Source organism: Malania oleifera, chromosome 11, assembly GCF_029873635.1.
Source record: "Malania oleifera isolate guangnan ecotype guangnan chromosome 11, ASM2987363v1, whole genome shotgun sequence".
NCBI lineage: Eukaryota > Viridiplantae > Streptophyta > Magnoliopsida > Santalales > Ximeniaceae > Malania > Malania oleifera.
In genome coordinates, this window is record NC_080427.1 from 20,850,255 (window position 1) to 20,877,832 (window position 27,578).

Here is a 27,578-nt window from a genome sequence, read left to right on the forward strand (position 1 = left end):
CGCCGACCGACGTGGGAGCCGCCGTCTCGGTCTCCACGTTTCGTCGGATTTCACTGCATTACACTGCAATTTTGAGAAAATGTTTCGATTACGTAGACGAAAAAAATAAAAATAAAAATAAAAAAAAAAACCGAACGCATTGCGCTATTTCTCTCGCTTCGCGCGCGCTCTATCACTCTAGCATTCGTGTCGCTTTTTGGCGGCTTTTCCTCTTTGGTTTCGAACATTCGCTCGAATTTCGCTGACACATACCCTTCCCCGAGGGCCAAGCGTCAGATCCTCTCTCTCTCTCTCTCTCTCTCTCTCTCAGACACTAGATCTTGAAATCGCTCGTTGTCCCTGTTTTCGGAGGATCGGACTGTTTTAGCTCTTCGAGCTGGCTCTCCCGATGAATGAGGTTTGTTCTTTGTACTTCCCTATCTTTTTTTAATTTTAATTTTCGAGTGTCACTCTGTTTGGATGCTGAGAAAACGAAGCGGGAAAAATACTGACTAAATGTGAAGGAAAAAAATTGGAGTTTTTTTGTTTTATTTATTTATTTGCTTGTTGAAGTGTGAGCCGAGCTCAACCCAGTTAGGCAGTTGTGCGAGGCTTAGTCGAGTGGGATTTTATTTATTTATTTTTCCAATTTAGTGACTTTTATTTCCTTTTTTTCCTACATTTTTTCTCCGGTGAAGCAACGGACTTGATTAATGTTTAATTGCTTTTACAAGTTCACGATATTTGATTCTTAACATTTTTTTTTGCCCTTTCGATGGCAACTCTTAGATGTGCTTGTTTAAGAATGCATGCCTATGCCATGGGGTGTGGTATTGGCTTTCATTTTTTAAGTGGCGGCAGTACTGATGATGGTTTTTGTTACTTCAAGTTCTGCTTAAATAAAAAATGGAAACATTCAAATGCCTAGCATGCTCGAATGGGCCTCCAAAAGCGATTATTTATTTATGTTATGATTGTCCTATTAACTATGATTATATTGATGTTTCTGTTCTCATATGTCTAAAGAAAAAATAAAAAAGCAGAACAGTATATGCATCCGCGATTATTTTAAATGTTAAAGAAACAAAAGTAAACACTTACAACAGTTTCCGGATCATATCATCTATGCAATGATTTTAATGAGCTGTAAACCACATTAAATCTCTGAAAACTTTTGCTTTCGCATGTTTTAAAATGATTTTGCCCTAGGTTACTAATTATTTCTCTATTGCATGTTGGAGCATAGAGTTAAAGCCTCATGTTTGGAATTCTGTGGAGTTTGACAAAGTTAGTACGGAATTGTTTTACGTTTTATCAAATCCACCCAATTCCAAGTCCAAGGCTCTAACTTCATGTTTCCAAAAAGCACTCAATGTTGAAGTAATTCGGATTTTGGATGCTTTATGTGAATAATATCGAGAATTGTTATCTAAATAGCATTCTACATTGCTAAATAGCTACTGACTAGGAAATATGAGCATTTACAGCTAAGTAGAGTTCATCTAGAAGGAAACAGTTACCTTAATAGTCAATTAACAAGTGGTTAAATATGTCAAGAAGTTCCAGATAAGTAATATCACCATGTGAAAATTATGAGAATTGCCCATTTTTAGTTTGTTTGAGGCTGGAAACAAAAGAATTGGGGAGAGATTTTAAGTGGATAATTCAGTACTAACTGATGGATAAATCTCATATCACATAACCCTCAAATTAACTGACATGTAACGCTCTTATGGAAGATGATCTCCAAAGTCCAAATGGTTCATAACTTCATGTAGATAAAAGTTTAAGGAAAAAAAGAAGAAGAAAGCTAGAAAATTTCCATATGGTTTTCTTTAAAAATCTTGAAACATAAAAAAATAAAAAACCTCATCAAAGAAAGAAACCTTAAAATATATTAAAACCTTAATGATATTGGTTGAAGATCTTTCTTACTCTATTGATTGTCTCATTGAAGGTATCATACCATTTAATTTGTTGTTATATGCTCAACACATGGCAACTCAGTGAATGTGGACCCCTCCAATATCACAAGAACAGCTAAGTACTTATCTATGAATCAAAAAGAAGTAATTAAGTAAAACTAATATCTACACTGTATCACCCAATTTTCTCGCTCAACTTTGATAGGAAGTTGTAAAGAAATATCCTTGAAACTTATAGCATTTGATCTTAGAATATTACAGTAGATAAAAGGCTTTTGAGTTGAGTAAAAGGCCTATGGTTGGGAAATCTTTAATTTTCTCAAATAATTATCCCAATGTATTCACACCCTTGCTGCCTTTTGAGTTTCAATAGCATTTGTTACAAGATATAGATTTTGAAATTATGTAGGCATTTGTGTTGTTAATGCTTAATAGTAAATTCAGAGGATTTTCTTAACAGGAACAATATAAAAATTAAAATGATTTCCTGAAAGTCACATTATTGTTAGTAAAAGTATTAATCATGAAAAAAATTAAAGTAAAGAAATATTCAAATGATATGGACTTCTCATTTATAATTGTAGATGATAAAAAAAAAAAAAGTGAAGGTTGACACTATCTTTGCTCAGTTTGACTTGAAATCAATATTTAAATTGTATGGGTGATTAGGATTTATGTTGATTAAGTAAATCAAATTACTCTAGTCAGAGGAATGTAAAAAAGAAAAAAAGAAAAAAGAAAAATAACCTTTTAAAGTTCCCACAATCTTTCACATCTAATTTTCGTAGAAAAGTTAAGTTACAACTTACAAGAATTCCTTGTAATTCAAAATTAGAGTTGTAAGATTTTAGTCACTGTTGAAATGAAATATAATGCCAACAACATCTAAATAAACTCAATTATGATTTCTGGATATTTAATGAAATAAAAATTTGGTGTGGACCGGATTTATCCTCCAGCTCATGTGTCATCTTGATGTAGGACGGGAAAGGGTGGCCTATGTCCTACATAGGCAGGGCATGCTGATCCCCATCACATCTGACAATCTATTTTGCTTTGCTTGAGTGTAGCATTACAATATTGCTTCTTTTAAGTTCTAGAAACATAGATTTATTTTTAGCAATTTAAAAATGTTAAACATAGATTTATTTTTAGCAATTTAAACATGTTACCCTATGTGTCTTGTACTGAAAATCGACAGATTTTTTTTTGCAATTGGCTTCTTCCTTCTAATGGCAGGAATTTTTAAGGGACCAACCCATTGCTGCATGCTTGCCCAACCTTAAAAGCATATCTGGCGGAAATGGGAAAGCATACTGGCCAGGAATGCAACAGGAGGCACATTTGCTTGAGAATTTTGTGAACATGAAGTGCCAAAGGGTGAGCATGTTTTCTGTTTTCAGAAAATATGTTTTCAGTATTTTCATTTATTCAAATGCTTGCAAAGTGTATCTATTGTTTTTGCATGACTGATGTGTTCTCAACTCTATGTATTGCATATTTTTCTAATCCTATTTCACTTGCATTATAGATCCAAGTTATCAAAATCTGTTAGTACGTAGAATTTCTTGTTCATAATATTTAAGGCCTTGTTCACTTGTGGAAAACAGTTTTATTTTTTCATTTCAAGTTTTTAAAAATAATTACAAAATTATCACATTGTTTTGCACTTCTCCAAATTTGTATAGGAAAGTTGGAAGACATATTTTTATTATTTTCTAGATTTCTTAAGTAAATCTTGAAAAATAAAACAAGATGTCGTTTTTGTAATTATTCAAAAAATATGAAATGGAAAATGAATTTTTTTTCTCAACAACGAAAAAGGCTAATATTTTCTCCATTATTTCTCTTAGAATGACTAAAGTTGCATTTCATGTATTCTGCTTTGCTTATACTTATGTTGCTCATACGTATGTTCAAACTCCTAGATTCTATAACTTATCTTTGTAATTTCCACTTAAATTTTATACCACCTCTAATTTCATCAATCAAGACACTATCATCTCAAACATGTATCGTGGAACCTCATTCTGGATATCCCTAAAAAGTTTATCCAAAACTAAAGTAGAAAGGTGAGGCTCAAAGCAAACCCTTCATGTACACTTATTGTGATTGGAAACAAAAATAAACTCTCAGCTTGTAGTTCAAGCACAAGTTATTGGCTCATTGCCCATTATATATGTCCTTAATGATCTTTATTGACAAATATATGCTTGCTGCTAATGATTTATTTTTAATAGAACCCATTCTAGAACTTTCTAGGTACCCTATCATATGCTTTCTTAATAGAAATCATATGCAAGTCTCTTTTTTATTAATCATGTTGATTGATATATAGCCTCTGTTGTTGATCTTCTAGGTACAAAAAAACCAAGCTGACTTATTGAAACCCTCATCTCTAACATTATCTCTGCAACATTACCCTTTCCCAAAGTAAATATGAGTTTAGTTCCATGATAGTTATTACAATTTTGAATACCTGTCTTTACTTTTGCATATAAATACTATAGTGCTTTTCCTCCTTTGATTTGACATTTTCTTAGTCCTTCTAATTTTGTTAAGTGAATTGGTTAACCATATTACTGTTCTATTCCCTAAGAATTTTCAAACTTTTGGGATGTCACCCGCTCCTACAACTTCTTTATTTTTCATTTACTTTAATTCTTACAACTTCTCTGGCTCTAATTTTGCGGATGAATCTCAAATTTTAGCCTTTTCTTCATTTGTCAATTCTAAGTTTAAGATTTTTACTTAGTTTTCATAAAAAGCTTGTTACAATAGGTTTGTATTCTTTATATCTTCTTCTTTACCTCACTATTGCCCGCCCTCATTTTGTTTATTTGACATTACCTATGTCTCTACTTTCTCATTCTTTAGCTGTAGCAAGTTCAAATATCTCTTTTTCACTTCTTTCGTGCCTAGTTGAGTATATATGCCTTGAGTGTAGCTTTGCTAACTGTTAAAGATTGATATACTTTGTCGGCCCTGCATACTAATAGCTTAAGCTTTTAGGTGAAGTGGTAATCTAACATTATATCAGAGCTGGTTGCTAAGAGGTCCTGGTATCTAGTCTTATTATCTATGTGTAATGTGGTATTTAAAAAAAAATAAAAATTGTATTATCTGTAATGGGTGTATTATCATGTGTTTATCTCTCTCTGTGCTACTGGGTTGCACGTGTGGGGGACTGTTAAAGCTTGATATACATTGTTGGTCTACAACCTAACAGCTTAAGCTTTTAGTTTAAGTGGTATTCTAACTCTTAACATTAACATTTTTTTTTATTACTTTTTTCAAATATGACTTGTAATATTATTGATGTCCTTACAGCAGTATGATAATATACTGGGGAGTAAATTGTAACTTAGTGGCAATAGAGTCGAAGTGGCATGATTTTAAAAATTTCCTCGAGATCTAGATGTAATATATCATCTAAAGACTTAGGTTTGGCTAACGTATATTACATGGCCCCTGATAGTTGATATGCTATCTTACCATCATATATTTACACAAGTTACACCATTATGAAGTCAGAATTATAAAACAACTCTAACTTAAGATTAAAATTTTTTTTTTTAGAGAAATTTAATGTTGCTAAAAAAATGTTATGATCTGTGTAAATGAATACTTCATAGATGTTCTTTAGAAAGTTTATTATGGCTGCTTGACCATCAAAGCTGTTTTATGATGGTTTACAAAACTGTCAGATTGAATGTGATACTATCTTAGTAGAATACTACAGGAGTGATCAGTCATAATGAGGCATTTTATGTCACTTTCAGGTTTTGGAAAATTTCTATTTTGAAGCAAGGTCAACAAGGGGTGTCCATAGTGCAGTTTTCAAATTTATTGTGCGGAGTGATTTTAGACACCAAATATCTCTTCAAAGTAGCTTTCAGATAGCTTGTCATTTCTTTTTTCCCCCCTCTTTTGCAGCATATTTTTTCAAGATACTTGCGCAAGTTGCGGAGATTGTTGCTACCATACTTTATTTCCTTGTCAATGGACTTTATACTGGGTTTGCTATTATTTAAAAAAAAAAAAAAAGTGCTTTATTCTGGGTAACTGGGTAGGGGTCCTTGATTTGTGCTCATTGCAAGTGAATGTATGGCAGGTTCTTTTGGAGTGGCTTGTAACTTGTAAGATTAACAAGAGGAAAGCTAGTAGAATATGATTTGATTTGAGAAGCTGGCCTGTCTTTTAGGTTCTGTATTATTTGATGGACTGGAATGAATGTGCATTGATGTTTCTCATCAACCACTTTTTCTGTGGATGTGATGGTAATTGCTGAAGGCCTTTTAAGTTCTTCTAGGGAAGGAAGGCAGGAAGACCCTATATTTCCTTTGTTATTTACTACTTTGGGGGAAGCTTTTAGTGAGCCTGTTTCCAAGGAGCTTGCTGTAGCTTCGTTTGAAGGATTTTTGTATAATGTATGCTTGTGGTATCTTGGTCGCTCTTTTTTGATTGACTTCATATTTTTGGTGATAATATAAGTTGGTTGAGGTATTAAGGCTGTTTGTGAGTTTAAAATTATGCTTAGAAGGGTGAAATTTTTGGTGTTGGAGAAATGGCTAATCTTCTAGTTTGTTGAAAGATGCTGTAGGATATCTTACTAGTTGTTCACGAGTGCCCTCTTTTTTTTTTCCACTCGTGAATTCTTGATATGGGGCTCTACTGAAGTGAGGATGCATTCCAAAGCAGGGAAAAGTGGTCTTATTGGATGCGTTGTAGCAAGTAAACTTGCTTTCTAGCTTCCATTGTTTACCATGTCTTTATTGCCACTTCAATGATAAATTATAGAAGGATCCTTGGAGGAGGGAAGGATGTTGAATTCAGTTTCAATTGCTCTTCACATACAAGTTACAACCACTTTATAATAAATTTTCACGCTTATGCATAAACAGATATCACACTTGTGGTTCCAAGTAACCTGAATTGTGAGGTTATGATTATGTATGCTTTATGTGGATTTTGTTCATGTGAAATAGTAAAATAAAATTCTATCTTAAAAAAAACATTGACCAAGTGAACTAAAGCCACAAGGCTTCTGCTTCAGTCTGCGAAAGGTGGATGATGGGCAGCCATCCACCATTTATGAAGAGGCTGATTCTCTGGAATTGAACCTGTGGCACTGCAAGGGCAGATGAGCATTGTCATTGTGAGAAGTCCAACCTTCAAAACTGAAATCTTTTATGCTTTTGTCAGGTGCTTCATCTGCTGCTGTATAACGCAATACCTAGCATTTTAGATTTTGGAAATCATTCGAATTTTTTTCAATGAACCTACAATCTCATTCCATTGTGATTTCACATGATAAGTTAAACTGTTATATTATGTTGGTTAATATTATAATTAATAAATATACTAATTTTTCCATAGTTGAAGATTTCTTTCATAAGCTTGTGTTTGTTGACAGATTTTCTTTTTCCGTCTTTTTTTAGGTGAAGGTAGATGAATCTTTTGTTCCTGCTTTAGAAGACGATGCACTTGAACTTGAGCATTTGCTAGCAGAACCTAAAAATGATCTCGTTTCAGTGGATGGTGTTTTGTGTTTTAGTAAGGAGAATCCAGAAACATGCTTGGGTATTGAAGACATTCCCTGTATGTTTGCATATGACTCGAATGCTAGTAGTGGTAATAGACTGATGGCCTCTTTCTTTCCTTTTTTTTGATGCTTCCCCCCCCCCCCCCCCCACCCTCTTCTTAAGTCCTTTTTTATTGACAATTTATCAGTAATACATGTACGTTAAGAGCATGTGTTAAGAAAAGAGAAGCTATGGAGAATTTTTAGGGTACTGATAAATACCATCTTTATTGTATGTGTACACTGCTATTATCATAGCAATGTTGACTGGCTTTCATGAGCACCCCCTTTTGATGCCTGGACTGGAATATATCTACCACTGTGTGTTCTGAAACATACCATAAGAAGAACATGTAAACATATTGATGGAGGACCACCTGTACCCCCTAGGTTGCCCACTCCGCACACGTATTTTAGGCGTAGGCTTAGGAAGGTTTAGGAAAGACTTCTATGTATTTTTAGGGATTTTAATATTTGTAATTATGTGTTTAGTTGGGTCCTATTTGTAAATACGTGTTAGTTGTTTTAGTGGTGTAAGTGCTGGACATGCAAGTAAATGTACAGTTATTGTTTTGAATCAGATTGCAGTTTCCCTCTCTATCACTCTCTCTCCCCCACAGGTTCTGCTATTCTTCCTCCTCCTCCTCCTCCTCCTCCTCCTCCTCCTCTTCCTCTCTTCTTCTTCTTTCTTCTCTTATCTCTCTTCTAATTCTGTCTCTCACCCCTGTTCTGTTCTGCAACTTCTGTTCTGTTTTGTATTCCTGCTGCTGCTGCTGCTGCTGCTTCTCTTCTTCTTCTTCTTCTTCCTCTCCCTCTTCTCCTTCTAATTCTCACAATTATATATATATATATGTATATATATATATTCTAACATCTGTCCTGCATCAAATTGGTATCAGAGCACACCACGATTACCATGCAGCAATTTGAAGTCTGAATTCCCAGAAATTCAAACACTGTACTGCCGAAACTTCCCAGAAAATACCAGTTGTCCCTAAAACTGAAACACCCTTTTCCACCAACCAAACCATGACAACTCCCTTACCACAAGAATCAGACACCCCCGAAATCCCTTCCCCTACAATTTCATCCCCAACCAACAAGGGAGTGGCCCCCACGCGCCACCTGAAAGTACCTCAGCCAGAAGCCCTTCTAAATACCCTATTTCCTGCATTTATTTTGCTACACCTCCTCCATCACTGGAATCCTTACCCCCTGATCCACCACCAGCCGGAACCCCATCACCAGAGGTCCATTGCCAGTGGCTCACGTGCTCCACGCGCCGGCCACGCATGTGGGGAAGTTGCTGGAGTTCTCCTGTTTTGCCCGGACTCACGAGATACTGCTTCATGCTTCGAGAATTTTACTTGTTTCCTAAGATTATGAAGCTGTCAGAGGAGAAATTGAATTATCATGCTTGGTTTGCATTCCTAAGATCACATACAGCCTAATATTAGGCTGCCTGAGCGAATTTCAGACTTTTGAATTGTCGTCAGCATTCAGATCAAGTTCAAACTACTGTTTGATGGCTGTTTTCCTGAGAATCGGGGAGTAGGGACTCGAGAAATTGCTGGTCTAAGATTGGAATTTGATGGCAAACTCAAGTTTTACTCCAATTACTTGGCAGGGTGAACAAACTCTTGCATTTTCTTGACTATTGTTTGTATGACTAGGGAAAATTCGTAGTTGCATACTTCCAAGTTTCTTATTGCTAATAAAAAAAATAAAAAAAATATGCCCTTTCGTTTTGCACATTCCTTAGCTAACTCATCATGGCATCCTAGTTCAAATCCATGCATAGTCAATCCCATGTTGCCATGTTATGTGTGACCATATCCATTCATATGCATTATGTTCTACAGCTTTATGTTTGTGCATTGTAGTAATTTTAGGATTCATATCATTCATGGTCAAGTTTAGTCCTCCTCAGCATAATTGTAGCATATTGCATTAACCATGGTCACCAACAAAATGATTGACCCCAACGAACTTGCACCCATTGACACCTAGTCCTTGTCTACCCGATTAGACACTCTTCAGGAGCTTGTGGACCAAAAGTTCGAGCACCTCACACAACTGTTTGACCAAGTCTTGAGGATGTTAGGTAAATGCCCTGTCATGGAAAACATAAAGTCATTTGTTAGACACCCTAACGACTCCCCATATTTTTGTAGGTTCAGCCTAGGGTACTCGTCCTACTCCCAGGGTTCCTTTAGTGCCTAACAATATGAGTTAGGCTCCAAAATAGACCGGTAGGCCATTTCAGCTCCCCCCCCCTCTCCCCCCCAACCTTAAGTTAATCTAGAGTTTAGGTTTAAGGAAGGTAACCTTGAGGAGTTTAATGATGCAAGGTACCAACCTAACCCTAGGCATGCTCCGCATTCTCCTAGGCAGGGTTGGAAAGACTATGGAGATGTGACAAAAAAAGGTCAAGGTGGATGTGCATGCTTATGATGGGAAACTCAACCCAAGCTCTTTTTTAGACTGGGTATCGGAGATGAAGGACTTATTTAATTGGTACCATATATGGGGTGAGGATAAAGTTTGGTTTGCCAAGATGAAACTAGTAGGGCCGACAAAGAAGTATTGGAAAAATGTACAACAAACCCTAGAACGGTTAGGTAAACCTCCTATTACCCATTGGGAAGTGATGAGACAGAGATTGAAAGAAAAATACGTCCCTTCTTCCTCAGGAGCTAGTAGTTTAGTGAGCTCTTGAACCAAAAACAAACCACTATTGCAGTTAGCTACATTGATCGATTTGATGCTTAGGAGTGATGTTATTGAGGTCACACATCACACTGTAGCGAGGTTTGTGAATGGTCTTAAGGGTGAGAGGTTGAGTTGCTCTCTCCTAAGTCCTTAGAGGCAGCCTATCATAAAGCACTTGCAATCAAAGGTACCTCAAGAGCTCTTGTAGGTCTTCATCCTAGGTGAGTGAGTAATGTTAGTCCAAATCCTTTCCTCATCCTAGGCCTACCATCGCTGAATTTACCCCTAGAGAGAGTTCTGCGAAGCAAATAGAGTCACATCATGTTGTTCCCTCTAGTGGACCCTGTATTCCTCAAGCTAGTAGCTCATCTTTGCAGTGTCATCGTTGCCGTGCTAGAGGTCATATTGCTGCCCATTGTCCCCGACGAGCTTTAGCTTTAGAGCATGAGATTGATGATTTGACCGATTATGAGGATCAGGTTGTAGATGCTGTTGAGTACTTAGGAGACGAGGGGGAGCTTGTAGATGATTTTGAGGAGGATGACCAGCTTGTTAGTGTGGTTAGGTGCGTCTTATCCATTACTATAGATAGTGAGAAGTGGAATCGGACCACTATTTCCCACATTTTCTTTCGTTGTGGTGTGAGGACATGTAAGCTTGTTATTGATGGGGGTAGTAGCATGAATGTGATCTCCAAGGTTGCTCTAGGAAGATTAAACCGTAAAGGTGAGCCACACCCTCAGCCTTTTAAGGTGAATTGGGTAAACAAGAGAAATATACCCGTTGCCGAGAGGTGTCTTGTACACACTTAGATTGGAGATTATAAGGATAGGGTCTATTGTGATGTACTCCCAATGGATGTGGCCCATGTTTTGTTAGGGCGATCGTGGTTATTTGATCATAATGTCACTAATCATGGTAGGGAAAACACTTACGTGTTTAGGCACAAAGATAAGAACATCATTTTGACCCCTAACAAGCCCACTCCCAAAGATCCTAAGTTAAGGAACAAGATAGTCCGTCAAGCCCCATGTCAAAGAAATGTTCACTTGCTTGATTGTAGGACTTTTGAGCGAAAGAGCTTAGAAAATAGGTGCATTTTAGCTATCATCGCTTGAGAGGTTCCTTCTGAGGAGCAAGAGTCTTTATTCGAGTGCCCACCTAAGGTAGGAGAGTTGCTAGTTGGGTTCCTTGATGTTGTGCCTAGTGAGTTACCTAGTGAGCTACCACCTTTGTGAGACATTCAGCATGCCATAGATCTCATTCCAGGTTCACAGCTCTAACTTGCCACATTATAGGATGAACCCTGAAGAGCGTGCTGAATTGAATAGGTAGGTAGGAGAGCTCCTTGACAAGGGCTTTGTGAGACATAGCCTTGGTCCATGTGCTGTACCAGCTCTCCTAACTCCAAAAAAAGATGGATCTTGGAGGATGTGTGTGGATAGTAGAGCCATTAACAAAATCACCATCAATTATACGTTCCTTATCCCTAGACTTGCAGAAATGCTTTACATGCTAGTTGGTTCTAGTTGGTACTCAAAGATTGACCTGCGTAGTGGGTGTCACCAAATTAGAATTAGATTGGGAGATGAGTGGAAAACGGCCTTTAAGACCCAGGATGGTTTATTCGAGTGGTTGGTCATGCCATTTGGACTTTCCAATGCACCTAGAACTTTCATGAGGGTTATGACACATTCTACAACTATCCATAGGAAAGTTCCTAGTGGTCTACTTTGATGATATATTGGTCTATAGTAAATCTAGGGAGGAGCATTTGATACATCTTCATGAGGTCTTTGCCGCCTTGAGGGAAGCAAAGTTGTTTGCTAACCTCAAGAAGTGCAGCTTCCTACAATCTAGTGTGCTCTTTCTTGGTTTTGTGATTTCTACATAGGGAATAGCCACTGATCCAAAAAAGGTTAGAGCCATTAGAGAATGGTCTGAGCCTCGGACTACTATTGAGGTTCATAGTTTTCATGGCTTGGCTACTTTCTATAGGCGATTCATAGGGCATTTTGGCTCCATCATAGCTCCTACCACTGAATGTTTGAAGAAAGGAGGGTTTGGACCCCATCAGCTGCTAGAGCGTTTAGAGAGGTAAAACAGAAAATGACCAAACTACTTGTACTTGGGTATTCGAACTTTAGTAGAGTTTTTGAGGTGGCTTGTGATGCCTTTGGGATAGTTATAGGTGGGGTCTTGAGTTAGCAGGGACATCCTATAGCATTTTTCAGTGAAAACTCTCAAATGCCAAATAGAGGTATAACTCACATGATAAAGAGTTTTATGTTGTAGTGAGATCTCTCCAACATTGGAGATACTACTTGTTACCCCAAGAGTTTGTACTCTTCTCTGACCACCTTGCTTTGCGATATATGAGTTTGTAGAAGAAGTTGAGTAAGAAGAATGCTAGTTGGGTGGAGTTCCTTAATGAGTACACTTTTGTTCTTAAGCATCGTTCCAAGGTTGAGAATAAGTGGCCGATAGCATTAATAAGGTAGCAGTTATTCTCCATATCTTGAAAGCTGATCTCATTGGGTTTGATCGTCCGAAGGACAAGTAATCCTCTTGCCTTGATTTTGGGATTATCTTTCAGGAGGTGAGTGAGGGCCCCCTTAGGGGTTTTGTAGATTTCATCATTCGGGAGGGACCTATTTAAAGGTAGTAGGTTATGCATTCCCCGTACTTCCTTTAGAATTCTTTTAGTTTGGGAATTGCATGCTGGGGGGTTAGTTAGTCACCTAGGGAGGGATAAAACCATTGCCTTAGTTGAGGATAGGTTTTATTGGCCTTCCTTAAAAAGGGATGTTGCTAGGTTAGTATCTTAGTGTCGCACGTGTCAGTTAGCCAAAGCTAAGAGACACAACACTGGCCTTTATACCACTCTGCTATTGCCACACATGCCTTGGAGAGACCTAAGTGTATGGATTTTGTTCTTGGACTCACCAAAACAGCTCGGAGACATGATTCCATATTTGTTGTTGATAGATTCCCCAAGATGGCACATTTCATTCCATGTAATAAGACTTCCGATGCATCTCATGTAGCTAAATTGTCGTTTAGAGAGGTCATCAAATTGCATGGGTTGCCAATCTCCATATTGTCTGATAGGGATATCAAGTTCTCCAGCTACTTTTGGAAGACACCTTGGAAAATGTGTGGAACTCACTTGTTGACTTAGATGTGTTGTGGGAGAAAAACTGGGCAATTGGGACTTGGTGCTGCCTACTGTTGAGTTTGCTTATAATAATTCTGTGAATAACTCCACAGGTAAGAGTCCTTTCAAGTGGGTATTTGGTTATAAACCCCGTGCACCCATTGATCTTGTTCCTTTGCCACCGGATGCCTGTATTTCTAGGCCTGCTGAGTCTTTTGTCCATCACATTCATGAGCTGCATGCTGAGGTTAGGCGAAAACTTGCTATGAGTAATATGGATTATAAGCTTGCTGCAGATATACATCATAAAGCTAGAGACTTTAAAGCAGGTGATAGTGTCATGGTCCGCATAAAACCTGACCACTATCCTAGAAATTCATTTAAAAAGCTCCATGCTTGTACCATTGGCCCTTTCCTCATCCTCAAGAAACTTGGACCTAATGCATATTTACTTGATTTACTGACGCATATGACCGTTAGTCCAGTTTTTTATGTAGAGGATTTGACACCTTACCGTGGCACTTTTGAGTCTCCTGGTTTGCCATTTGATGCCCATGCAGGTTCAGCCGCTCCTCAGCCTCCCTCTATTTCTTGACCACAGGAAACAGTGGAGTCTATTTTGGATGATGAGTTTGTGACATCTCCTCATGGTGGTTTTCATTGCTACTTGGTTCAGTGGATAGGTTTGCCCAGGTCAGACGCTACATGGCTTGCCGAGGATGATGTTCGTGACAGCTCTCCTGACTTGCTGGAGTCATATTTGCAGTCCCACTGTGCAGAGCAGAGTTCCTTTCATGTGGGGGAAAATGATGGGGACCGCCTGTACCCCCTAGGCCGCCCATTTGGCACACGTATTTTAGGCGTAGGTTTAGGAAAGACTTCTTTGTATTTTTAGGGATTTTAGTATTTGTAATTATGTATTTTGTTGCTACTTGTAAATATGTGTTAGTTGTATTAGTGGTATAAGTGCTGGACATGCAAGTTATTGTACATTTATTGTTTTGAATCAGATTGCAGTTTCCCTCTCTCTCTCTCTCTCTCTCTCTCTCTCAGGTTCTCCTCTCTTCTCCTTCTTCCTCCTCTCTTCTCCTTCTTCCTTCTCTTATCTCTCTTGTAATTCTGTCTCTCACCCCTGTTCTGTTCTGTATTCCTGCTGCTGCTTCTGTTCTGTTCTTCATCTTCTTTTGCTAATTCTCACAATTCTATATACATATATATATATATATATGCATACACATCTTCTAACATCTGTCTACACCACATTTGAGGTTCAATTCTCTTTTACTTGATGGCATAAGCTTCAAAACAGGCTTCCGTATGGGGAAAAGGGCTTTTTCTAAATTTGATATGTACCAATGAAGCCTTAAGTCTCACTATGGGTTTGCCTGTATGAATGTTTTTTCACCGTTCTCCTCAATCTGGGCAACATCCTCCAAAGACTGAAGGGCTGTCAAATCCCTCTTTAACACCTCAAACCTACCTATTTCCCTCCTAATATGTCTAACTCTAATTAAATTGCTCTTTATCACTGGTTTATTATTTAATATACTTTGTAAGTGCCCAAAACTATCTTAAATGCTCCTCTTATCTGGTATTTCTAGGTGGAACAGCTCTTTATGAATGTGTTCTTTTTGATTTTATCTTTTGGAATTATATCACACATCCATATAAGCTTTGTTATTCAATTATGTTTACTTTTTGCATATGTTGTTTTTAGTTGCCCAACACTTCAAACAATCTAACTTAGATGGGAGTTTTTAGAGCTATTTCATGGTTATATAACGCATGGAATGCGCGTTTATTTTATCTGACTTTCTTTATGTGTGATAATATCATCAATGTTTGTATCTGTTCAAATGATTGAAATAAAGAGTCTACTGTTTTGAAAATTTCATTGCCATGAATTTTAAATTTTTCTTTGTTGGCTCCTCTAGGATTGTTAGAAATTACACTTTATGCATTTTCTAGGTGTACATAACTTAAATCTGTAATTTCTTAAGCTTGTTTCCTTTCATAGTGTTTATATTTTAATCCTCCTCCAGTTTCATCAATTGACACATGTCATCAGCAAACAAAATACATCAGGGGACCTTGTCTTGATTTTGTTTACAAAAACCAAATTGAAGGATAAATATATGGACTCAAAGCTGTACTGTTAAATAAGCATATTGTAATAGGAAATTATCTTGGTTTCGCCTATTGTCCTCACACTACTCATCGCCTAGTACATATTCTTGAAGCATGTGCATTTGTGCGCACACACATTTTATGACCCCTTCAATTTGCATATAGAATCTACTGTAATACTTTCCTAAGGACCATATCATAAGCCTTCTCAAAGTTAATAAAAACCCATGTGCAAATCCCTCTGCCTTGCCTTTACCTAAACATTTTCATAGGTATCCACTGTTGCTTTATTCGATATTTTTGTCCTAAGATTCACTGTGAGAGTCGCATAAGTTTAATTTTGCAACAGTCACTACAATTTTGGATATCTACTGATTTTCGTATAGTCTTGTTGCTTGAATTAATCTTTATTTGATATTTTTCCCCTAAGTTTCACTGTGAGAGTCACATGCGTTTAATTTTACAACAGTCACTTCAATTTTGGATATCTACTTTTGTTATTGTATATAGGTATTAAAATGCCTTTGGTCCATTCATTTGGCATTTTCTTTGTCGTCAGTCGTATTGTTCCATTATCTCCTAAATGTTAAGCATTTTTAGAAGTTTAATAGGAATGCCTTCTGATCCAATGGATTTTTCTTTTACCATCTTTTAAGTTCAAATTTTTTTGAACATATCTTAAATTCTTAGATCTATTAAACTTTCTTTAAGTAGCTTATTGAATAGTCAAAGCTTCTTTATTTCTACAATTTGTATCGTGTTTTATGCCACAATATTTTTTGGTTTGGACTGCTTTTAAGATATCCTATTATTGCTGCTAGCACTTTAATTAGTTTGCCTCACCCTTTAGATTTGTTTAGGACCTCTCTCTCATTGTTTTTAATAATTGAAAAGCTGTCTTATTCAATGAAATTATCTTCTACTATCCAACTTGTTATTTAATAATTTTAGCTTTAAATTTTGTTTACATATTCTGGATGCAAGTTCAATCACTGCTTTACCTTAAAGCTTAAGTTGTTAGATTGTGAGCTGACATTGTATGTCGAACCTTAACATTCCTCTGCATGTGCAAATCAATCACATGTGTAGATAAAAACGAACAATGAGTTGCACTATTACAAATAGAAGATAGTTTTTAACAACTTCACGTAACATAGGGGCAACAAGAATAAAACCCAGTACCTTCTGGTATCATGACAGTAATACCATATTAGATTACCGCTTGAGCTAAGGTGGTTGTGGGCTAACAATGTATCAGGCATTAACTATTTTTGCTGCCTGTTTCTCTCAAGACTGATCTATTTTATCTTTCCTTTTTGATTTTCCAGTTACCTAATAGCAGAATATTTGTGTAGTTAAAGTCTTCCTTGGAACTGCTTTACACTCCTTATAATATAAAGATCTTAGCTTTTATTTGGTTCACTCAGTTATCAAGTGTAATTTTCTCTTCTTAAAGCATGTTTTTCCTTTTACAAGATCAAGCTCTAAAATCACACTGCACCCAAAACTATAGGGGCTGCTAGAATGATTCTTAATAGTTCATCTTGTAGTTCTTGAGCATTCTTGCATGGCTTTTACAGCTTTCAAGTTCATAATTGCTCTGTTTCTATTAATAGAGGGGTACCCTTATTTCAAGATATGGTTGTGGTTGTTAGAAGTCTTGACATTTTGGATTAGTGATAATGTATTTGAGGTCATGTGAAATACATTAATTGAGATGATTGTATTGGTTCTATTTCAGTCTTGTTTCCCCATTAAATATGGCTCACTCTATTGCTAATGCAGTTTTTTGTGGTGGGTCTTGTTTAGGTGGTCTGGATTCTAATATTACTCGAGAAAAGGAAAATGAATTGAGACTCAAAGTATGTATCTTCTTTTGTTCATACATTTAATTTGTATCATGCCAGATTTTAAATTTTTTATCTGTCGATTCTTTTTACTCATTATGAGGTTCTCAATGAATTAAATTTTGGATGAATGATATGCTTGCAGATGAATGATATAATTGCATTACATTTTATCTCCTCTCTCTCTCTCTCTCTCTCCAAACACCCCCCCTTGCATGGTGTTTTGTAATCTTTATCTACTGTAAATTTGTAAGGGCATATAAACAGTTATTATTTACTACATCTAATTTTCTGGGCCATGTTTTATTTTTGATGATCTCTATTATCATGCGGGAGTAACTAAAGGAGGCAGAGAACTGGGTGAAGTGCTTGATTGGTTTGGGGGGCCAGTGATGTTTGCTACTCTATCCTATTTATGTCTGTATTTTCATGGATGAAAGATGAATTTGTTTAGGAGAGGAAATATAAAATAGAACAAGGGTGATTTATGCAAAAAGAAAATAAAACTGAAGCAACAATGGAAGCTTATTTGGAAAATTAAAGTAAACCCCCAAGCAACCTGCTTAGAGCAAGGAAAAAAGAAGCGCTGGAAATAAGTGGGAAAGCTTTGTGTGGTTATGATTCCACTTTTGGCTTAAAAAATTGATTTTTGTTTTGGCTAAAATCTGCAGCTATGGAAAACACATGCATGCTGAGAAGAAGAGATGGAATTTCTGCAGGTTTAACAGCTTCTTACTATGTTGCTGCCTGGCATGTGCATTTGCTGCCCTCTATGGAAGATAAAATTTTCTTCTTTGCCTTTAAAGAACTGTATGTTTGCACCCGTGGTGGGGGGGGGGGGGGGGGGGGACCAACCCATATCCATGGAGTAGTTAAACACATGAACATTGTTGAGTCCTAATCATTCACATGTCACCACTCGCCCTTGAATTCCCCGAGGAGCATCTTAGGAAGTTAAATTTGATCATTCACCTGATTAGGTTGCTTACTTACCAGAATATTTTCTTCTCTTATTTCAGATATTGGTATTATTCTTAAAATTTTCTATACAAGATTAGAAAGTGGGTACAAGTGCTAGCATCTTCTACAAAATATTGCAGTGGGTGCATGGTCATGTTAGAACTATTGTCACTAGCTCACACGCAAATTCCTAAATTCAGTAAGAGAACAAAAATGGATAAAATGCTACTGCCAAAAAAAAACAGAAAAATTCAATCCTTAAGCACGTGACTTCTGCTGTGTTATCCTTACAATTTGTTTTAACCTGATAAACCTTGCAATATGATGCAGTGTGCATGGAGAAAAGATTGAATCCACCAAATTAGAAATTTACAGGGAGATTTTAGTGGCAAGAGAGATCCTCTAGCATGAAAATGCAGCGGTAGAGGCTATGGGCAGGTGCCACATGCCGAATGCTCAACCCACACTTCCAAGTTCTCAGGAAATTTGTGAACAGAACAGAATTGATAACCAAAATGGGAAGGGAAAATTCTGTATATCTGCGCTAACATAAAGACAAAATAGAAATACATAACAGACTTGCATATTAAATATACCTAGGGGAATGACTTGTTTAATGCTGTTTCTAACTTCTCCAGACTCAAAATCTTATTTATGGTTTGATTCCACTTTACCTAAAAGTTTAAACTATTAGGTTGTGGGCCAAAAAATGTATATCAAGCATTAACACTCCCCTGCATGTGCGGCTCGACAGCATGTAGAGAGATAAACACATGATAAATAACGCCCATGATAGGGAATACAATAATTTCTTTAAACACAACACAATAAATGCGGGCAACAAGACTAGAACTCAGGACCTTCTGATGACCAGCTCTGATACTGTGTTAGAATACAACTTTACCTAAAAGCTTAAGCTGTTAGGTTGTGGGCCAACAATGTATATGGGGCTTTAACATTTATGAACTCTGAAAATAAAACTGGACTTAATAAATGATACAATTTGACTAGACCCTAATAATGATACCTAAATCACAAACACTAATAAATATTATGGCAACTAACAACATTAACTATGCTTCACTGGTGCCACAGCACTGCATCAGTACCCCCTTGTCAGAAGAAACTTGTCGCTGCTTGAGTTTGCATCTTTAGTGATTCACACATCTTGGCATCTCTAAACATAAGCTCTTGGTTGCATATCTAAGACTTCCCATGGTTGGGCTTTCCATGACTATAAACTGAAAGTGCTTATCCCAGAATTTGATAAGAAATTTTCGATCCCTATCTGATATGGTCTTGGGCAAGCAATGTGACTTCAATATCTTGGAAAAATAGGTTTGCTCCATGAGTAGCATCAGATGTCTTTTCACTTGCTGTGGAATATGCTGTTTTCAAGAAGTCATCAACCGCCTCAAATACAGAATCAACACTTCTTGCTGTTTTAGGCAATACCACAACAAAATCCATACTTACCTTGACCCATGGAGCAGCAGGTTTCAGTAAAGATGTGCAGAAACCAATATTTTGCTGCTGGCTTTGGCAAAATTTGGTATGTTCAACATCTTTCCCATACTTGTAAACATCTTAATGTAAGGTAGGCCAAAAATACCTTTTAGACACCCAATGCAGTGTCTTGTCTTGACCAACATGCTCGATATTATGCACTTCAGCAATTAGAAACTCTCTTAAAGAACCAGTTGATACATGCAGCTTGTTATCCTTTAATAAATATCCATCCTGTAGGAAAAATTCGGCGAGCACCTTGTTGTCCACGGCTTCATGTCTTTCTAAGATGTCTTTGAAATAGGGTCTTGCATTCTTCCAGCAGCCTGCTCACATGCTCTGGAGTTAAACGAGAACGAATTTTTGGATTCCTGAGCATCATATAAACAGCTGCGCACTCCTTGCTTTCTTTAATAAACTTCAAACCCAGAAGTAAACAAGAACATCTGGCCTTCTTTTTCATCACCGCATCCTCTTTTATTTGTCTTAGAACCTTCTTTTTACCATTAAAAAAGAAAGAATTAAGTGTTTGTGTTACCATGATGAACGGTATTTCCAAACCAAGTAAGATATGGCAATCATCCATTGGAACCACGTTGCACTAAATTGAATCTTTAAATGAATCGCCAATTGAAAAACTTACCAAACATCTTGACAATACAAGCACCTCAGTTCCTCTGCTGAACCAAAGGATGCAATAGGGTTGGAGGTGTTTCTTAGTCTTGAGTTTCTGCTCGTCCACCATTTTTCTTATTGTACTAGATTCTCACTGCTGTTGTTGTTAACTATTAAAATGCAAAGTTTCACCTGATGTGCAGCATGCAAAAAATGTTATTATATATCTGATCTTAGCCATTTGTTGCTCCAAACAACCTGCATTTCACCTACCTTGTCAGCTTCAATCCATTATTCTTCCAAGTTAGCTTCATGCCCAGTCTCATGGTGAGTTTCATCAGCATCAATGCCGTCTGGTTCTTCTTCCTAGTTTTCTGAAATATATTTTGTTGTGGGCTTCTTTTTTGGGTACTAATTTGATCTATGTTCAAGTTTTGAACACCTGTAGCAATTAATGGCATTCTGACTTTGTGGGTCATGAGGCTGATTTCCATGACTAGCAGTATTTTCTGCAGGAACTGCTGGTTCTGCCTTCATGTTTCTGTTCAAGGCCGTGTGGCTGGAAGAAACTCCTGCTGTGGATCTGCCTAGATTCCTCAATGTGTTCCATATCAATTGAGCCTCAACCTTCAAGGCAAGCTGATGGGCATCACTTACTTTGAAAAGTTGCTGCAAGCTTACTGAATCTTGAATTGCCACTCAAAAACCATTGATGTAATGACTACCTTCTGGGATTCAGTTTCAGCAAGATTACTCCATAGTATCAATTGATCAAATTCCTTTGTGTACTCTTTCACACTCTTCCAAGCTGCCTTGCACTTTTTGATACAAATTTTCTTGTACTTGGATAGGCCTGCCAGTACTCAGTGGGAATTGTGCTTTGAGCTTCTCTGTCATTTTATTCCATTGTTTGAGCTTCCCTTTGCCTCTAAGTTTACAATCATTATGGTAATGTCTCCACCAAGCATACCTCTCAATTTTGCAGCCACCAAGTTGACTCTCCAATCTTCTGGAATATATTTGTATTCAAAGCAGCTTGCTTAGCTGTCCATTTGGTCCAGGGATTGTGTCATCATCAAATTCTGCAATTTGGGCTTGAACAACATATGCTCTAGGGTTTTGATGATTTCATGCTATCCAATCCTCCCAGCATTCTGATTGAGTTTGTCCTCAAATTCTCTCATTCATGATCCCATCTCTTTCCATTTCCTTGATTATTTGTGAGAACTGTGAAGAATCAACTGCATGGGGTTTTGAACTTGTTCATGCAGTTCATAAGTCCTGTTCTTCATCTGCAGTTTACTCCTCCCCTAGCAGCCATCTATAAATGCCCAAAGGACAACCTTCTCTGATGCCAATTTGATGCAGCGTGCGTGGAGGAAAGATTGTAGGATCTTTCAGATTAGAAATTTGATTGATTAAGGACAATTACTGGAGTTTTAGTGCAAAGTGAGATATTGCCGACCCTACCTAGTGGGGCTTAAGGCTTGGTTTTGTTGTTGTTTTTGTTGTTGTTGTTTGTTGTTGGAAATGCTTTGGTGGAGGCTATGGAAGGTGCCACCCAGTGAATCCTCATTTCATAATTCCAAGTTCTGAGGAAAATTCTGAGCAGGCAGAATTGACAACCAAAACGGAAAAGGAATTTTCTGTACTGCTATTCATTGTCTAGGCTTGCATAAATAAATTACATAACAGACTTGCACATGCCTAGTGAAATGACTATTCTTGACTAAAGCTTCTTCTGACTTCTCCATTCAAAAAGCCTTATTAATAAACTCTGAAAGTAAAGCTGCACTTTGGAAATTATTCACTTTAACTAGACCCTAATGATATCAAGATAACAACTACTACTAGATATTATGGCAGCTGACAACATCAATTATGCTTGACTGGTGCAGCAGCACTGCCTCATAATGTTACCTTCAGCACATGTACCAGGATCTCTAGATTCCTTACAAATTTTAAATGGCAAGAGGTCTAGAGTCAAGTTTATTCTGCCATAATTTTTCCAGTGATAATGGGTTTTGATAGGTAAATGAGTTTTCAATCTTCTTTTTCTATATAGTGATTGCAGTGCACTGCAGTGAGAAGACTCAGGAACATCAACTTAAAGATGCAGAGCAACATACACGTCTTGATTTATGATGATAATTAGACTTGGGAAATCCAAGAGATAGAACAAAATAGTATTTGCTGATTTGAGGTTTGATTTGGGTTAAGGATAATTTGTTTGAAAGCATCACAAATGCTCTCATTCTCTGACAGTCTGGCCCTGAAGTTTTCTTATAATGCTAATCTAGATACACATCTTAAACCCTCATTAGGAAAATTTAAGTTTCTGAAAATTTTCAATTCTATATTTATCTTATTGGTTTTTGCCATGGGCCAACCTGTTTTAAATTTTAGAGAAGTTCTTTTAATCAATTTTTAATGCAAATTTTTTAAAGCAAATTACCGATACATACATGGATTGACAAGATAGTGACACAATGATATGGCAATTTTGAAAATATTAGGACACAACACGGCAGGGATGTGCTAATTAATTAATGTAAAATATATATTTTAAGGCATGGTTTTCCCTTCTACGTGAAAAATATTGAAATTATTTTACTTTAAACTGAAATATGGGCATCATTCATGCACATTCAACAAATAAATTCTCTGTACAAATTACAATTGTACACACATTCAGTAGCTACATTCATATTAGAGAATACTCAACCTTAAAAACTGTGGTCCGAATACAAGAAAATAACACAAGGTAGATAGAGGCAAGCAGGCAATGCTATGCCCTGGCTCATTTAGAAATTCAAAACGAAAAAAAGAAATGGAGTGGCTAATATCTGGTGGGGAAAGAGGGAAGGAGGGAGGAAAGAGGGAGGGAGAAGAGAGAAGCTCGATATTACTGGTTGGCTCAAACTGGAGATGGAAAATCTTCCTCTGGCACTCACTTTGGCTGCCGCTCTAATATGTTGCTGCTCCAGCAACTCTTGTCATTGCTGTTCCGGTGGTGCAAGACAGCGAGGTGCTAGGGCTTAAACTCTATTGTATTGCCTCTGCATCTCTCGACTCAATTTTTTCTCGTTTTTTATTTTCTGGGTTTTGTTCTATGTGACAGTATTAAGGGGAGGACAAAACACGGCATCTTAGGTCCAAATGTGTCCCAGCCATGTCCCAGTGTCCATCCATGTCTCAAACATGTCAATTTTTTTTAAAGAAAAACAATTCAATTAGCTTATGACATGTGTTGGGCTGTGTTGGGCACGTGGCAGTGTCTGACATGTGTTGGATACTGACACAGAGAGCTTTCAGGAGTGTCGATGTTTCCTAGCATTCAAAGGAGCTTCATTTTCAGAAGATTTTTAGTGATTTACTAGCTTGTAAAAATGTCTAGAATTGGAGAAGGTTTTCAGGTTTAATCTTTCATGAGATGTTGAGGCTAACGTCTCCCAGGAGCTGCTTTAGAAACGCCTTTCCGCTAGAACTGACTTTGAGAACCTGCGTGTAGATGCATTTAGCAGTGTTTTGGGCCATTTTTATTTAAAAATTATTTATTGATTGCAAGAATCTCTTTCTGCTCTTGCTTATGCTTAAGCTTTAGTAACTGAAACTACTATTTTATTATGTCAATATTTGTGACATTTTTATGCGTTACTGTTGCCGTTGTTGTTGTGATAGGCTATCTAATGAGAGAATGTTTTAGTAGATTTCTGGTCAAATGCTGGATGAAGTTGGTGAATTGGGAGATCTTCATGCGACAAATGGTCTCTCTAATGCATGTGAAGATTATCTTTTGGGTAAAAATTATGGGCATCTTCTGTGGCTCAGTTACAGCATGTTAATTAAAATTTATTCATAATTTTTATGAGTGCAGACATTGACATGGTTGAAAAAGGCTCCAGATTGGATAATGGTCCGAGCATAGAGAACTCATGTTCAGAAAGTCATTCTCCAGGGTTTAGTGGAAATGATGTTGATCCTGTTGGGATGTCGGACTCGCCAAGAGCAACTAATCCAGTGCCTGAATGCCAGAGCTATATACTTGACACGAGGACCACATTTGAACTACATGACTCCTGTGGGGGTGAATGTGGATGTGATGGGCCAGATGACAAGTTGGACAGTAATTCAAGCCTGTTGGAGGGTAGTGTATCTTCTAGTAAGGACAAGATTTGTGCTCGTGGTCCTATCCCTGAGATTACATACTATACCTCCTCAAATGAGGGAGTTTCTAAGTATAATCCAGGTTTAGTTGAAGAAGGCCTATGTGGGCAGGATGCTTCAAAAAAGAGTCTTGTTGAAGCAAGTGAAATTGGTGAATTTCTTACACGCAAGAGGTTGCGAAAACCTACTCGGAGATACATTGAAGAATTTTCAAATCTGAAGTCAAGATATCTGAAGGGAAAACGAAAAATTGCTACTACCACTTCTAAGAATAAACCTCTGGGTGTTAGATCTCTCAATGAGCATCAAGTGGGATTGAGAGCATTGACGTCAGTTCCTGGGAAAGCTTCTACTGGTGGAAGTCACTATCAGGCATCATTTGGACTTTGTGAACAGAAAGGACATCCAAAGAAAAACACATCCATTTTGGTGAGGAAAACTGTCATCACCATTACATCTCTATTCACCTTTTTTCTGATAAAGATGTCTAATTTTTTTTTTTTTTGGGGGGGGGGGGGGGGGGGGTGGTGTTTGGGAAGGAAGTGTCTATTTAAGGGCACGTATATGTCTTTGCTAATTTCATGTGTATGCATACCAATTAGGTAAAAGATAAATTCTTATAAGGGTAAAAAAGGCATGGTTTATAAGGTGGTATCATGCAGATGTTAAATTCAGGCTACTGTACATGCTTGCCATTTAGAAATCTGGATATGGAGATCAATCACCAGCATTCAAATTGTTTTCTTTTGATTGCCATTAGCAGCATTCTGGGGCTTTGGAAGGACATGGCTTGTCCATTTTGGTTGGGGTTGCGTCTTTTGCTAGGATCTAAATTGGTAATCCTTTCGTTAAATGTGTAGCACCCAGTGCACAATGCTCCCCTGCCTTATGGGTTTGGGGATGGCATGGTGCATGCATTCTTACCTCCACGGTTAGAGAGACTGTTTCCATGATTTGAACTTGAAGTTTGGTAAATCCTTACATTGGTTCTGTAAATATTTGATTCCTGTTCCTGTTACACATTCTAAGCTTAGTGGGTTTAGTTCACATATTTCTTAATGCAAGAATTGCTCAGCTTGTACTTAAAATCACAGTTTTTCTGCAATTACCAGTTTAACTTGATCTCAATTTTTTTTGTATATTTTCCTGCACAGGAGCTTGACTCCGATGACAATCTTAGTCAAACTGAATCTGAAGATGAATGCATGATGAGAACAAGATCTGCAAAAGGTGTTGATCGGAGGAAGAATCAAAAGCTATGGACTCTTTCTGAGGTGATGATGCTGGTTGATGGTGTTTATCAATATGGAGTTGGAAGATGGACAGATATTAAAAGGCTCTCGTTTTCATCATCTGCTTATCGGACACCCATAGATCTCAGAGTAATTCACAATGCTTTACATAATCAAACTACTACTCTTGATCTTGAACCAAAAATTCTATATATAACTTAAGCATGCTACAGGACAAATGGCGGAATCTTCTAAGATCTAGCCATGCACACCTACAGGGCAGGAGAGAGGTTCACATTCTGACTCTTGTTTCTTTTCATTGTAGAATTTGCTTTCTGCGAGGATTAGGTGTAGGCTTTCATCTTGTTATATTAGGCCTTCTTTTGAGGTTATACTTATTTAGAAATTTGTCATTTTGAACATTTTATGTGGCTGCTGAGATCATCAAAACACTGGTGCTTATATGCAAGTGACTAAGAAACCCCAATATACATCTGTTTGGCACCTGTCGGAAAAAGCATGGTTATTTCATACATTGGTCATATGGTGTTATTTGTAAGATATTGACAATCATGCTACACATTGCTTCAGTTTTCTTTTCTTTTTTTTTTTACACTGCAATTACCAAAGGTTAATTGGGTAAATCACCCTATTTGAAAGTTCATTTTGGTACTTTCCCAATTAAACATCGATATTTTAATGAGATGGATAATTTGTTTGGTTCAAATCATTTGATAATTCTTGTTTGATTATTATGTCTCAGCAATGGTTTGGTTTCAATTCTGTGTGTAAAATTTTGCATACTAAAAGATACAGTGATCTAAAAACTTAAAAAGCTTTTGATCTTTTCTTTTGTTTTAATTTAAGCTGCCAAAAAGTTGCCTGTATATGCAGTTGATCTGCTCTACCCTTGCCGCATATCTTGGGCTATGAATCTCCACGTGGGCAAGATTGATAAAATATTGTTTACTGACTTGCATCATCTCATTCTATAGAATTGAGTGGAGTTGACATGAATGTATTGGAAACACAACAGGGTCTTTGTCCTTGATGATTATAGTTCAGTTACAAGTAATTTTGGAGTCTCATTTTTACTTTCAAGTTAGCAAAAAATGGTTGATCAAATATTATTTAGTGACTTGCATCATCTCATTCTATAGAATTGAGTGGAGTTGACATGAATTTATTGGAAACATAGTAGGGTGTCTTTGCCCTTGATGATTATAGTTCAGTTATAAATTATTTTGGAGTCTCATTTGTACTTCCAAGTTAGCAAAACATCATTTTTTTTGTCTTCTTATGATATAGTGTATGAGAAAATGGCTGATGCAGGTTGAGCAGAACCGGAAGCACGCTTTACGTCCCTTACCGAAATCTTTGCTAAACCGTGTTCGTGAACTAGCCATTATGCATCCATATCCAAGGGAGTGCAAGTCTAGGATTTCACATCTAGGGCATGTCACTCCTGTTCTTGCCAGAAGTGAATGTGATGCATTCAGCCCCCGTGGAAGAATTGTACCTAGGAAGAACCGTGCATGAACCTTCTTTTTTAGCTGCAGCCTCGTCGAAGAACATTTTGCCCCAGATCTTTTTCGTTTCCTATGTTCTAGTGCCTCATCTGTGTTAAAAATTTTGGCCACAGAATGTTTTCCAAATGTTTGAAAACCGGATCTAAATCCAGAATGGTGTTCTAGTGTATATGCTGTGAAATAATCACACTTATTTTGAGCCATTTTGTTGCAATAAATGGTTAGAAAATTGATTCAA

General features: G+C 37.2%; 1 protein-coding gene across 1 annotated transcript; it reads left to right on the forward strand.

The window, feature by feature from the left end:
* On the forward strand, nt 1-27,578 carry LOC131167919 (uncharacterized). The gene is made up of 9 exons (XM_058126996.1): nt 1-397; nt 3,144-3,284; nt 7,346-7,538; nt 17,294-17,346; nt 24,122-24,212; nt 24,290-25,008; nt 25,734-25,961; nt 26,045-26,101; nt 27,144-27,578. The coding sequence occupies exons 1-9, from the start codon at nt 389-391 to the stop codon at nt 27,348-27,350; spliced, it is 1,698 nt and encodes a 565-aa protein (XP_057982979.1). The 5' UTR covers nt 1-388; the 3' UTR covers nt 27,351-27,578.

Coding starts and splice junctions, on each gene's coding strand:
- LOC131167919 (XM_058126996.1), top strand. Junction 25,009..25,733: donor AGAAAAACACATCCATTTTG/GTGAGGAAAACT, acceptor TTTCCTGCACAG/GAGCTTGACTCCGATGACAA. Junction 25,962..26,044: donor GGACACCCATAGATCTCAGA/GTAATTCACAAT, acceptor AGCATGCTACAG/GACAAATGGCGGAATCTTCT.